Source organism: Myxine glutinosa, chromosome 10, assembly GCF_964187855.1.
Source record: "Myxine glutinosa chromosome 10, kmMyxGlut1.1, whole genome shotgun sequence".
Classification (NCBI taxonomy): Eukaryota; Metazoa; Chordata; class Myxini; order Myxiniformes; family Myxinidae; genus Myxine; species Myxine glutinosa.
The window spans coordinates 134,526,484-134,540,682 of NC_136270.1; the positions used below are offsets into that span (position 1 = coordinate 134,526,484).

The 14,199-nt window shown below is 46.8% G+C and overlaps 1 protein-coding gene across 1 annotated transcript in view; it reads right to left on the reverse strand.

The window, feature by feature from the left end:
* The window catches only part of GLG1 (golgi glycoprotein 1), a 210,371-nt gene that overhangs the window by 15,502 nt on the left and 180,670 nt on the right, over nt 1–14,199 (reverse strand). Inside the window, exon 21 of the mRNA XM_068126022.2 lies at nt 2,398–2,540. Coding sequence (XP_067982123.2) covers nt 2,398–2,540 — 143 coding nt within the window. The remainder of the gene's footprint in view (nt 1–2,397; nt 2,541–14,199) is intronic.

Below are 14,199 nucleotides of genomic sequence, written 5' to 3' on the forward strand. Positions count from 1 at the left end.
CATCCCCACACACACATCGACACACACACACACATTCCCCCTACCAATATAGCGTAGTTTTACGAAAATTCATCAGAATATGCTCAGATTTGTTGCAGTGGAATGTTAACACCCTCTCGCGACTGCCAAATCCGAAGACAGAATTTAATTCCAAGCTACCCTGAGCTCGTGAGGTGGTTATGTCACATGGCCTGGTAAGAAAAAGTGTTGCGATTCTTCTTCTTCACGCAATAACAACTTCTAGCTTCCAGACTGTACGTCCAATCATCTTGAGATTGTGCACACTTGTGACTCCTCATGACTTCTCCTATAGTATGAAATTTCACGTCGATCAATGAAGCGATTCAAGAGATGTAAATGTTTTTAATATTTTCGTTTAACGATATCTGCCAAACCACGTGATCTATCGCAAATTCCAAAAGGATATTATAGTAGACTGATATGCTGAACACATCTGTGAAGTCTCCCCTCGATTGAATCAAAAATGAGGGAGGAGCTAGGTTTTAAAGGTTTATGCTTAAAAACGTCATAACTCTGAAACCATGTGACGCATGACGTCATGCTTGCTGACTTTTTTTGTTCGTCATGGGTATGCGATTGTGCCTGCAAAGTTTGGTCTCGATCTATTCAACCGTTGCAGTGAAAAAGGGGTTTTTCACGAAAAACAATATGGCGGCCGAACCACGTGACCTGTGACGTCATAATTACCATTAAAATATTCCACAGACAGTCCCTCCTATGGTGAAAATTTGATCTCAATCGGTCATATTATTGCAGAGAAAATGGTTTTTAAAGGAAATTAAAAATTAAAATGGCAACAGCACTGAGTGACATGGCCTGGTACGACAAAATGGTGTTTCTTCTTCTTTCAACAATAAAGACTTATAGCTTCGCGACCGTACATCCAATCATCTTGAAAGTTTGCACACTTGTTTCGCTTGATGAGAGCCACATTGCATTAAAAATTCAAGTCGATCCATGCAGTGGTTCAAGAGTTACAAGCTTCTTAAAATTTAAACTTCCATTATTTATTGCGGCCAAACCATGTGACTTATCAAAACGTCTCAAGTAACGATGAAACATCCCCCCATGAGGAACATTTGTGTAAAATTTCCACTCGATATCTCCACAAATTATGGAGGTGATTCCATTTCTAGTTTGAGCTTTAAAACGTCATAACTCTGAAACCACGTGTCGGATGACGTCGTGCTCACTGACTTTTTTGTTCGTCATGGGTATGCGAATACGCATGCCAAGTTTGGGCTCGATCCGTTCAGCCGTTGCGGAGAAAAAGGGTTTTTTGTGTTTTTTCACGGAAAACAACATGGCGGCCGAACCATGTGACGTATGACTTCGAAAATTTTTGCATTCTGAGTTTTTTTTTAACTAAGCATCTGGGAAAAAAATCCCATTTTCGGGGGAGAACATTTTTTGTTTGACGAATTCTTACCTCTTAACGTTAGCATTTTTAATATACTCGATACACATGTCTTTTGTTCCCATTGAAGAGTTCTTTAGAATGAGCCATTCCTCAAATTTTTCCATTGAGCCGTTGCGGAGATACAGAGGGGAAAAGTTGAATTTGTTTTACAAGATGGCGCCCACACCACATGACCTATGACGTCATAATTAGCATGAAAAATTCCTAGGAGCCGAGACGATCATTTGATGAAAATTTCCTGTCAATCCGACCAGCGGTTGCTGAGAACATTAATTATGAAGTTTTCGGAGATGCAAAATAGGGCGGAAGAATAATAATAAGAAAAACTCTAGCAGTAATAATAGGTTACTCTCCATTTCATTGAGAGTAAACCTAATAAGAAAAACTTTGGGAATAATAATAGGTTACTCTTCATTTCATGGAGAGTAAACCTAATAAATGGCTGCTGGACCAGCTGTCTAGTCCCAACGATAAACTGACATCCTGGTGATACAGAGGCAGGACAATGCATGAATGGGAAACGCATCAATGGGAACGCCGGAAAGTCTGCCAGCCCTGGTGGTTGTTAAATCACACACTGACAAACAGTAAGGCAAGTTACCTTTCAAAACCGGGAGGCAAGTGCATGCCAGTACTTTATCCGAATTCCAAAAATAATAATAATTTGAGCCTGACTTGTCGTTGGCAGCACAGTCATCTTTCAGCGATGATGGAACAATACCAAGTTAATGCTCGAATCCCTGTGAAATATGTATTCGACACAAATCCAGGCAAATATACCTTGATAAATACTCTGTTTTTACAACTTAACATTATTCATTGGCTTATCATCGGTAAATGTTTTAAAAACAGCAAACAAATTAAATCACGCCAGTCTACCAATAGAGAGCATTCTACAGTAGAAATAACCTTACCAGGTATTTAAAAAGTTAAACTCAAAACAATCAAGCCTTTACCTGCTTCCCATACTTCATCTTGAGGCATGAAATCACCTTCCCTTCTAGCTCATAGTCGTTCTTTTCATGTTCCAGCAAAGATTTACAAAACTTTGGAATGTCTGCTCTGCACGCCCTCTTCAAGGCGGGGTTGAGCCTGTAATCTGGAATCACAAAAGCACAATTCCATCGATGTTAAGACGAGCCCCTTCCCCAGCACCCCCAGCAATGTCGACCACAGACAAGACGTGGCATGTCTCAAAAAAAAATCCACATTGCCTTAAACTTTTATCTCTTGTTATAATGGAGCAAACGTATTGTTGTGTGGACGGCTCTCAGTTAAGACAGAGCGTCCACGGATGGAACCGAGCTTAACGAGGCGACAATCAATGGCGGATTTGCTATACACGTGCAGGAGGAAGGAGGGAAAGAGGAAGAAGCGGCGAGATTTACCTGACATGATCTCGCCGGGCAGTCTTCAACCTGCAGGAAATTAAACTCATACGAAACGGAATTTATGTACAAAAGAACAGGGCTTTATTGCCACGGAGTGTTCTAAATGTAAAAGAACAAGTGTTCTAAATCGGGACGTCCCCCACACAGACTTCAGATACAAAACAATGGAAGAATGAATAAAATAAATCGTCGTGTTTGCGTTCGTGTTTGGGCTTATCTCAATCAGTAGTCAGATCGGTCAGGCTCCGTCAGACACGGCTCTCGTGTTGGCGCGAACCGCTCGGCCCGTCTGCTGGCGTTCCACCGGCCCTCCGTACGACTCGAACGAGTCGCGTGCAGCTCGCTCCTCCGGCCGTGCCCGGACGCGTCCACCGGAGTCGCCCCCTCGTCCGGAACCAAGAAGAGAGGTCCACCGGCACAGGAACGCGCAAAGGGCAACATGAGAAGAAAGGAACGGTCTCCAACCCGGGAAGGCAGGAAGAGGCAGAGGCGAACGGCGAAGAGGGAAGAGAAGGGAGAAAATGTCGGCAAGCGAGAGGTTTTACTGATCGTCTTCTGACGTCAGCTCTCTATCTCTGCCAATCAGTCTGTCGTTTCCTTGGAGCTTTTGGTGCCTTCCTTCCTTCCATTATGTTAGGTAATGTTAGGTCCTTCCATTGCTTATGCCGCCTCGGTACTGTGGCTTTGGCGTGAAATAACACGAGGCCGGCCTAACAATTCGATCAAGGCCGAAGGAAGGCGGAGGAGAAGCCGACGGTAAGCGCGAGCCGCCAATCAGGGCTCGAAGGGAGTGGCTTAGCACTGTGTCAAAAGGCGTGGTTAGAACATTTGATGCGGGCTAAGGGCGCGGCAATAAAACCCTTTGCGCAAAGCCCCCACCTCAGTTCTGAGGAGGGAGGACTTGAACAAGTTATGAGAAGGGAGAGGCGCTCGTTGAACGAGTTCTGAGGAGAGGTGCACTGAAAGAAGCCAAACGAGTTTTGAGGGAAAAGGCGCTTGAACAAATTAATTGCTCGGTTGAGCTTGGGGCAAATCCCTTATTGAGTTACGCGAGTGAAAGCGCACCGTTGATTAATCGCGCTGTGAGGAACCGCCGAGCCGGGCGAGAGACGCGCATATTCGCCTGCCTGCCTTTGTTCGAGATACATGCCGCAAGGATCCCTCCCGCCTGCCTGCCTGCCATCGTCGAGGGACATGCAGTGACCGCGGAGGGCCACGCCGGGCGAGCTGTCCCTGAACAACGGAGCCGGCACGTTCAGCGCATGAACCCTCCTTCTTTCATTCCCCCTGTGAGTGTGAACGGGCCCGTTGTTTGGGTTATTTACGCGAAGACTGTTTAAGTGCCTGCTCTGTGTCTCTTTGCCCTGTATAGCTGTAAATAAACCTGTGTTCATCCTTCTATTTGATCGTTCCCGTCATTTCCATCTATTGACTAAGCGTGGTACGAATTATATCGCTCTAATCGGGTTCCAATAATAAGATAACTGCACGGACCACGTGGTACGCCATCCGCTCGGACGTACTCAAATTACGCGTGGTTCGTGCGAGACTTGATCCCTGCTTCTGCGGCGGCGTAGGTACTTAGGTACGTGCGAGAATTGTCCCGAAACCCTGTCCTGCGTCTGCCCGGGAGTGGCGATTCAAATCTAGCGGTTGCGACGACCCAAAAATAACAAGGGGCTTAATCTCCCCTTGGTAAGGCAAGGAGGGTTGCGGCGAAACCGTAATATATATATATTAGCTTGGCTCGGCTCGCCACACGTCGTTGGAGGAACAGGCTTATTTTAGCTGAAGATAATGACTACCCGAGTTGCTGTGTGGTCATGATTGACACCAATCATAATACAAACAATTACACTGTAACCCCGATATAACGAACTGCTCGGGAGACATAAAAAAAAGTTCGTTATTTTGAAGTGTTTGTAATACTGAATAACGTACGAATCACCATACTATCACACCTATTCATATGCAAAACAACAAACTCTTTGTATTGTTCATTCATGTACATTTTATTGTTCGATTGTACGAATAAAAAACTTTAAAAAGCATTGCTGTTGTGTCATTGTTCAAGTACATGTAATGTTCAAGTACATAAATAAAATGTTCAAGTACATGTAATATTCACCGAATGTTCAATTTACTGCGTGAAGAAACTGGTAATCTTGGATTGTTTACTCTTGGAGGTGGCGTTTTCTTTGCGTGCATAAGATAATAGCTGACAGAGCTGTAAAACTTTAATGCTGTCGACTGGTTGCCCTTCAAACCAGGAAAGTGCTGTTTCAAGTCCGGCAATTACATCAGATGTTGCTGGAACTTCTTGTGGTTCATTGGTGTCATCAGTCACTTTCGATGTCACACTGCAGTGTTGTTTCACGAACGGAGGCGATAATTTCTTCATCGGTTCTCTGGAAAGGTTTGCTGCTTTCTCACCAAGACAGACGATCAATGATACGGAGCTTGTCTTCAACTGACAAGATCTTGCGTTTACGGGACGGTGTAGCCATATTGATTTGCCTTACGTTAAACAATAGAAGCTCATTAAATATGCGGGGGACAGGAAGTTCGCTCGTTATATCCGGAAGTTCGTAATACTGGTGTTCGTTATAGCGGGGTTCCAGTGTATTTTGCACAAATTTATTTGTCGTGTTTGTGATATAACATTTTATAAGCAATTTAGGTTGAAAAAAAAAATTCAAAAAAGAACCCTCAGCACAAACATACGGAAAACGTCATAACTCTGTTTATTTCGGGGTTTATTTTAGGGAGTCGGGGTTTATTTGCTGATCGGCACATGTGCGGGCCCTGTCGGTGGTAGTTAGGCGGGGTTTAGCCCGAACGGGAATGTTCTGTGGTTCTGTCGGCAGTTATGTCGATTATTGTTGTTGTTGTAACGAGGGTTTTATGGCCGGCCTTGTTGTAAAAAAAAAAAAAAAAAAAAAATAGGGAAAAGCCACAGGAGGCAATCACAAACTGGGGAAAACCAACTTTAATCTCCACCAGGTTAACATAGCTCCACCCCTCATGTGAAGACACAAACAATCTTCAGCTCCAGTTTCCCTACTTGATACATTGAGATGTCTCCTACGCATCCACAGTCCATGCTACACAATCCTATCTGTACTATGGTATTTCATCCTCTACCCCCACAAACATAACAATATATATATATATATATATATATATATATATATATATATATATATATATATTTTTTTTTTTTTTTCTATACTGAATCGAGGCTCGTGAAAGAGCTGACAACCACGAGGGAAAGACAAAGACAGCACAGGGGGACCACGAGGGAAAGACAAAGACAGTACAGTGGGACCACGAGGGAAAGACAAAGACAGCACATGGGGACCACGAGGGAAAGACAAAGACAGCACAGGGGGACCACGAGGGAAAGACAAAGACAGCACAGGGGGACCACGAGGGAAAGACAAAGACAGCACAGGGGGACCACGAGGGAAAGACAAAGACAGTACAGTGGGACCACGAGGGAAAGACAAAGACAGCACAGGGGGACCACGAGGGAAAGACAAAGACAGTACAGTGGGACCACGAGGGAAAGACAAAGACAGCACATGGGGACCACGAGGGAAAGACAAAGACAGCACAGGGGGACCACGAGGGAAAGACAAAGACAGTACAGTGGGACCACGAGGGAAAGACAAAGACAGCACAGGGGGACCACGAGGGAAAGACAAAGACAGTACAGTGGGACCACGAGGGAAAGACAAAGACAGCACAGGGGGACCGCGAGGGAAAGACAAAGACTATGTAATTGGTCTATGTAATATGTAATTGGTCTATGTAATTGGACTATGTAATATGTAATATGTAAAAGACTATGTAACTATGTAAAAGACAGTACAGTGGGACCACGAGGGAAAGACAAAGACAGCACAGGGGGACCACGAGGGAAAGACAAAGACAGCACATGGGGACCGCGAGGGAAAGACAGCACATGGGGACCACGAGGGAAAGACAAAGACAGTACAGTGGGACCACGAGGGAAAGACAAAGACAGTACAGTGGGACCACGAGGGAAAGACAAAGACAGTACAGTGGGACCACGAGGGAAAGACAAAGACAGCACATGGGGACCACGAGGGAAAGACAAAGACAGCACATGGGGACCACGAGGGAAAGACAAAGACAGCACAGGGGGACCGCGAGGGAAAGACAAAAACAGCACATGGGGACCGCGAGGGAAAGACAAAATCAGCACATGGGGACCGCGAGGGAAAGACAAAGATATACATATATTAATTACATAGTTTGAATGTTGGTTGCCTGTCTATTAATTATGTACGTCTATTACATACTGTTGGTGGATACCTTTCGACCCTTTAGACTGCTGAGACCCCTTAGACCGTTGAAGACCCTTTAAGTCCCCAAAGACCCTCAAGACCACCAAGACCCAGAAAGACCCAAAATACCCCAAAGACCCAGAGGATCCATAAGACCCTGAAGACCCTTAAAGACACTGAATACCCCAAAAAGCATCAATGCCCTACAATACCTCATTACCTCAAAGACCCAGATGACCCAAAAGGCCAAAAAAAAAAAAAACAGAATACATAAAAGACCCCAAAGATCAAGAGGACACAACAGACCCTTCAAGACCCAAGAGACCTCAAGGACCCAAAATATCCCAAAGACCCTAAAAGATCCCGAAGACAAAAGACCCTGAAGACCCAAAAGACCAAGAGGACCCAAAAGACCAAGAGGACCCAAAAGACCAAGAGGACCCAAAGGACCCAAAATACCATAAAGACCATTCAAGACCACGAAGATTCTTAAGACCCCAAAGATCCATAAGACACTTTAGACCCATGAGACAGACAGCTTGGACCTTTGACCATTTAGAACTTTACACAACTTGGACCTTTTTTATTACAAATAAATTGCAAATAAATAATAACACCAATATTACAAATAAATTTATACAAAAGAAATGTTTGTATTTTGATTGGTGTAAATCAGGACAACACACCAACTCAAGTTGTCAGGTCATTATCCTCAGTTAAAACAAGCCCACGCCTCTGTGGGAACATGTGGTGAGGCGAGCGTAGCGAGCCAATCCACAATAGTATATAAAAATCTAAAAATAAACTAGGAAGCTCAAGCTAATTGAACTATTGGGATAATTCCACTTTCCATGACTTTCCATGACATCAATTTTAAATCACTTGAACCTTACACCAATCGGATTCTAGTTTTCAGCCTCTCCACTTTGGTCTTGCTCAAACATTATCCTGGGAATAGAAAAGCAGTTGCTAGTATATATATTGTATTAAAAAAAACAAAAAAAAACACCTTTAGTGGCCATTTTTCCCCGCAAAGCGGGGGTTGGCCTTTTTCGGGGACTGTGGTTGTTGTTGTTTTTTGGTCCCCTTTTTGAAGCAATGTTTTACGGCCGGATGCCCTTCCTGCCGCCAACCCTTTTTGTCGCCTTTTACGACAAGCAGGGAATTACCAGTGAACTGGTACTCAATTAGCTGACCTCGGAAGGATGACAGGCTGAGTCAACCCCCCTGGCGTTAATTCAGCGATCGACCGGGATTCGAACCCAGGATCCTAGGATCCTAAGCTGGCACCCTAGCCGCTGGCCCAACACCAGTATATATACTGTATGTATGGATTAAAGGCCCGAGAAGAGAGGATCAGACGATAAGATAGCATTTTGGTATTGTGCATGTACACACCGCAGCATCTTAAAATACAATGTTCCTTTCCCATCATTCCCAAGAATGAATATTGTTGTGGATATGAGAATGGTTTGTTTTTTTTGTTGTTGTAGTGTAAATTGTTGTAAAGATCACCCTTTGTAAATGTCATGATCCTTGTAAATACCTCCGTAGTGTAAAGGTCAAAGGGCGTCTCGGTAGTTATTCCATGAAACACCACATTGCAGGACCCGATAAAACCCTTGTTCAGTAGCTTATATCTTATTATGTGTCTTAGGGTAAGGCTGTGTCTCCCATTAATTTAAATACTCCATTGCACCAAGTGAAATAAGAGTAGATCCCCTTTCATTTCATTTCAATGGCCAACTGCATTTTGGGCGGTTTTCTTCAACCACCATTGACCACGAGGCAGGGTTGGGGAAGAAAGGCGGGTCCCCACCTCGTCAGAGAGGGGAGGAGTGAGCCAGCCCCACTCGACCAACCATGAACAAGGGGTTTGGCTTGAGAGGGCGGAGAGAGAACGTTTGGGGGAGGTTAGAAAAGGTTGAGGGGCGGGGCCTATATAACCCGCGGCGGGACGCCCCCACGAGAGACAAGAGATGAGTCCAAGGAAAGAGCTGGGTCGTCAGAACAGAGCGCGTAGAGAGGTCCATGACAAGAGCTGAGTTGGTCGTCAGGGGTGGTCAGTGGTTGCGTTGAGTGGTTGCGTTGAGTTGTCGGTGGAGAAAGAGTGGTTGGACCAAGAAAGAGAGAGGAGAGAACCCGTCACGCCAGACCCCCCACCAGCGCGTCGGCTCCACCAAGCAGCTCCGACCCGTGATCCCGCGCACACGACAGGCTCGGTGGCATCAGCGGCCGTCGAGGTCCAGCCCGACGTCCCGTGCGGGATCAAGCTCCAGCCAGCTCCGTGCCGTCCTCCCCCTCCAGCCACACACCTCCTTCCAGCCAATTCCTATCATCATTCCCCGTGTGAGTCGTCTTTGTTTGTTCTGTCCTGGGTAGATAATTAAGTCTGTATAAGCTAGTATTTTCCCTGTTTCTAAAAGCTTCTGTATATTATTTTCTTATCTTTCCTTCTCCTTGGTTACTTTGAGCCTGTAAATAGTAATAAATAGTAATCGTATTTCAAACCTTTCTTTGCCTTCGTCTTCCTTTTCTTCACATCCGTGTCGTCTTAGTCTTTTCCCGATTGAATAGCGGTGGCGCGATACGGCCAACGTTTTGGGTGAATCGGGTGAATCGGGTTTAGTCAGGGAACAACTGTTCGGCCGCGGTTATACCTCCGCTCGGTAAAATAACATCTAATCCGCGGACCGCAACAAATTGGTAGTCAGGAGTTGGGATTCGAACAATTAAGCCCAAATTTTGGACACCAATTGTGTTATTACAGCAACAAATTGGTGTCGGGGAGTGAGATACGAGGCCCGAAGCGCGCTTAACGCGCTCAAAATTACAAGCAGCTGGAAATTGTTTTGTTGTATGGAATGTATGGAACAGGTGTATGGAATAAATGGTTGTGTGGAATACATGGAGTGTGGGATATATGGCGTATTGGAATGGATGGTCGTGGAGTGAGTATGGTGGAAATTGTGGAGTGGAGTGGATGGTGCGAAGGTGTGAATGGGGGAAGAGTGGACCCCCATCACGAATACCCGGGGCGGGTAGTGTAAGTGTTAGGTAGAGGGTATAGGTAAATTGTGGTTGGATATTGGCATCTGTGGTGCGGGTGGAAGAATGGTATTTGGATGGGTGCATTAGTGTTGTGGAAATGGCTGGGCGTGTAGCCTGTTAGTGTGTGTAGTTGGTTTGGGCACTCCACCACTGTGAGGATGTCGGCCAGGTGAGGCCGCAGGTGGGCTATGGGAGCCGGTAGCGTTGTTGTGGATGGGGCCCGAGGATCCGGAGGACGGACCCGGGTAGCCCAGTGCCAGAGGGCACTGAGTGGGGTGACAGAGCCAGGAGGGGCCTTCCCCAGTTAGTTAGGTTAGGGTGAGGAGCTAGGTAAGCTCGGGTGGCAACTGCAGTGGTGGAGGTGTGCAGGTGGGTAGACCTGCTGGGAGAGCTACACGTCACAGCCCAGAAATTGTGCAAGGGCACCGGGAGATGAATCGGGGGAGTGAGACCCCAAATTGAGAAGCACCACAGTTTGGTCAATGGGAATTGGTTTTTAGAACCCATAGTGTAAGTTGGCCAATGGATTGGCAGGGAAAGACCCCGGGTAGAGTAAAGTGTGTTAAAGTCATTTAGAGGATAGTTAGGATTGGAGTCTCCTCGCACCATCTGCATCCACTCACCTGAGATGACGTACCTCCACACCATGCCATGTTTGATTATTTTTTATGATGCAGATGTTTGGAATGTGAGACGCATCATGACGTGGGTGTGACATTGTGCTTGATGTTCCATCTCTTCCTCCTTATGAGGATTGATGACGAATTGGGTGATGGCAAATTTTAGCTAGAGGGATTGTGGTGACGAATTTGGAATAGAAGAAATATGGGGAAGACGTGACAGTAGTGACGAATTTGTAAATGTGTAGATTTTGTACATATGGGGTAAGGGCAAGGGTAGTGTAGGTGACAGGGGGGTGACGTACGGTAGGGACGAGCTTTCTCACTTCGCTCTCCGTACGCATTCCGCCTTGCATTGCCTTATTGATGTGTACCCTTGTGACCTTACCCCTCGCTCATTTGTCTTCCCCCTTTTGTCTCCCACATGACCTGTGCGCCATTGGGCGCCGAGGGGAGCGTGCGTGAGTCGGCCATTGTGCGCCCGAAATTCCCAGAACCAGCTGTCTGCATCGATGCACCACATTATGGACCACATGCCTGTGGCCGAGCACCACGTATGGACCCCATGGGTTGGGGCATGGCCCCTCTGCTGGAACCGGCCATGAAGGCCCGAAATCTTGCTGGCGGACCTTGGCCACAGGGCACCGATGCCCCACAGGTGAACCACACTAGTCGGCCCTGTGGGCCATAAATAAAGAAAATAAAAGGGACACGTTGGGTGCATTTTACTTTATTGCAAATAGGCCGCCAGCAAAGGAAAAAGACAACATCTGGAAGAAAGTAAATAGCCAGCAGAGAGAGCCGAAGAGCAAGAGACCACCTGCAGGGTTAGGGGTTGTTGATTTTATTTTTATTTAACTGTGGTGACTGCACCGATTGGTGCTTGAGGGTGTGTTGGTGCGTTATAGGTGCTTTCATGGTGCATTGATGCAGAGCAGACTGTCTCCCCCCCAGAAAGAACAATTACAGGTCCTGGGTTAGTTTTGTAAATAAAAGTAGTGTCAATTGTAAATAATGCTCCCCACCGTCAATGTATAGTTTGAAGACCATTCCGCAATTCGGTTAACTGTGGGCGTGTCTGTTAGGCAGGGTGCAATGGAGCAGCGGGACACATTTATTTATGTTTTAAAACTGTCGCACTCAGGGTCAGGTTAAAAGTAGAGGGAACTACACCTACGTGTCACACTAAATAAAAGTTGTAGGCCCGGGCTGTGCCTAAGAGGAGGAGGGTGCAGTGTTGTGGATATGAGAATGGTTTTTTTTTTTTGTTGTTGTTGTAGTGTAAATTGTTGTAAAGATCACCCTTTGTAAATGTCATGATCCTTGTAAATACCTCCGTAGTGTAAAGGTCAAAGGGCGTCTCGGTAGTTATTCCATGAAACACCACATTGCAGGACCCGATAAAACCCTTGTTCAGTAGCTTATATCTTATTATGTGTCTTAGGGTAAGGCTGTGTCTCCCATTAATTTAAATACTCCATTGCACCAAGTGAAATAAGAGTAGATCCCCTTTCATTTCATTTCAATGGCCAACTGCATTTTGGGCGGTTTTCTTCAACCACCATTGGCCACGAGGCAGGGTTGGGGAAGAAAGGCGGGTCCCCACCTCGTCAGAGAGGGGAGGAGTGAGCCAGCCCCACTCGACCAACCATGAACAAGGGGTTTGGCTTGAGAGGGCGGAGAGAGAACGTTTGGGGGAGGTTCGAAAAGGTTGAGGGGCGGGGCCTATATAACACGCGGCGGGATGCCCCCACGAGAGACAAGAGATGAGTCCAAGGAAAGAGCTGGGTCGTCAGAACAGAGCGCGTAGAGAGGTCCATGACAAGAGCTGAGTTGGTCGTCAGGGGTGGTCAGTGGTTGCGTTGAGTGGTTGCGTTGAGTTGTCGGTGGAGAAAGAGTGGTTGGACCAAGAAACAGAGAGGAGAGAACCCATCACGCCAGACCCCCCACCAGCGCGTCGGCTCCACCAAGCAGCTCCGACCCGTGATCCCGCGCACACGACAGGCTCGGTGGCATCAGCGGCCGTCGAGGTCCAGCCCGACGTCCCGTGCGGGATCAAGCTCCAGCCAGCTCCGTGCCGTCCTCCCCCTACAGCCACACACCTCCTTCCAGCCAATTCCTATCATCATTCCCCGTGTGAGTCGTCTTTGTTTGTTCTGTCCTGGGTAGATAATTAAGTCTGTATAAGCTAGTATTTTCCCTGTGTCTCTAAAAGCTTCTGTATATTATTTTCTTATCTTTCCTTCTCCTTGGTTACTTTGAGCCTGTAAATAGTAATAAATAGTAATCGTATTTCAAACCTTTCTTTGCCTTCGTCTTCCTTTTCTTCACATCCGTGTCGTCTTAGTCTTTTCCCGATTGAATAGCGGTGGCGCGATACGGCCAACGTTTTGGGTGAATCGGGTTTAGTCAGGGAACAACTGTTCGGCCGCGGTTATACCTCCGCTCGGTAAAATAACATCTAATCCGCGGACCGCAACAATATTGTTGCGGATATGAGATTGGCATCCATCCATATCCGCTTGTAAATATTCCCCTATTTCCTCCATACTTCCCAACTATCCCCAATCCCCCATTCCCTAGTCCCATTTCCTGTAAACAACACTCTGTAGACCCGACCTCCCCCTATTTCCCCCATTAAATGTCGCATCCAGGTCCACCGCATCTCACGTAGACAACTATAGGACATCTTCCTAGTTATTCTTAGTTTATGTCAGTTAAGGACTCGTTTCCATTAACTCTGACTCTTCGTTGCACCAGAATGTGATTGTATGGCACCGTTAGGAAGTTTAGGACCTCCCAATACCTCCCCGCAGCTCTTCCTCACGGTTCAGCAACAGCAACAACAACAGCAACAGCAACAACAACAGCGGCGGCGGCGCGGGGAGTGCGCGTCCTCACTCCGGCTTGGTTGGTAGGGGGTGTTGGGAGGGCACCAAGCCTTTCCAGCGAGCCGCCATCGACCATGTGCTCGACGGGGTTACCAAGTAGGGGCTCGCTGTCAGCTCCTCGTCAAGGGCGGAGCCCGGCAACCCCCGCACCCAATAGAGGTGGCGGACCGATCCCATCTGGGGCGGAGCCAACGAGCCGAGGGCGTGTCACCCCCCGCTGAGCATGCGCAGGAAGAGGGAGGTGACGTAAGATGCGCGCAGAGCTGAAGGAGAAAGGACGCACCCTCCGAGCGCCGAGAGACCTCCCAAAGACTGAGCTGTATCCTGTCCCTGAGCCAAGGTGCACCTTGTGCTATCGACTGCCTGTCCTTCCCTGCCATCAATCCTTGTGTAAGTCAGTCTTGTTCCGTTTGTCTGTGGTCTGTCTGGGATAGATAAGATTGTGTCTAAGTGCCTATCTCTTCTGTGCTTTACCTCATACCTTGTAATCTA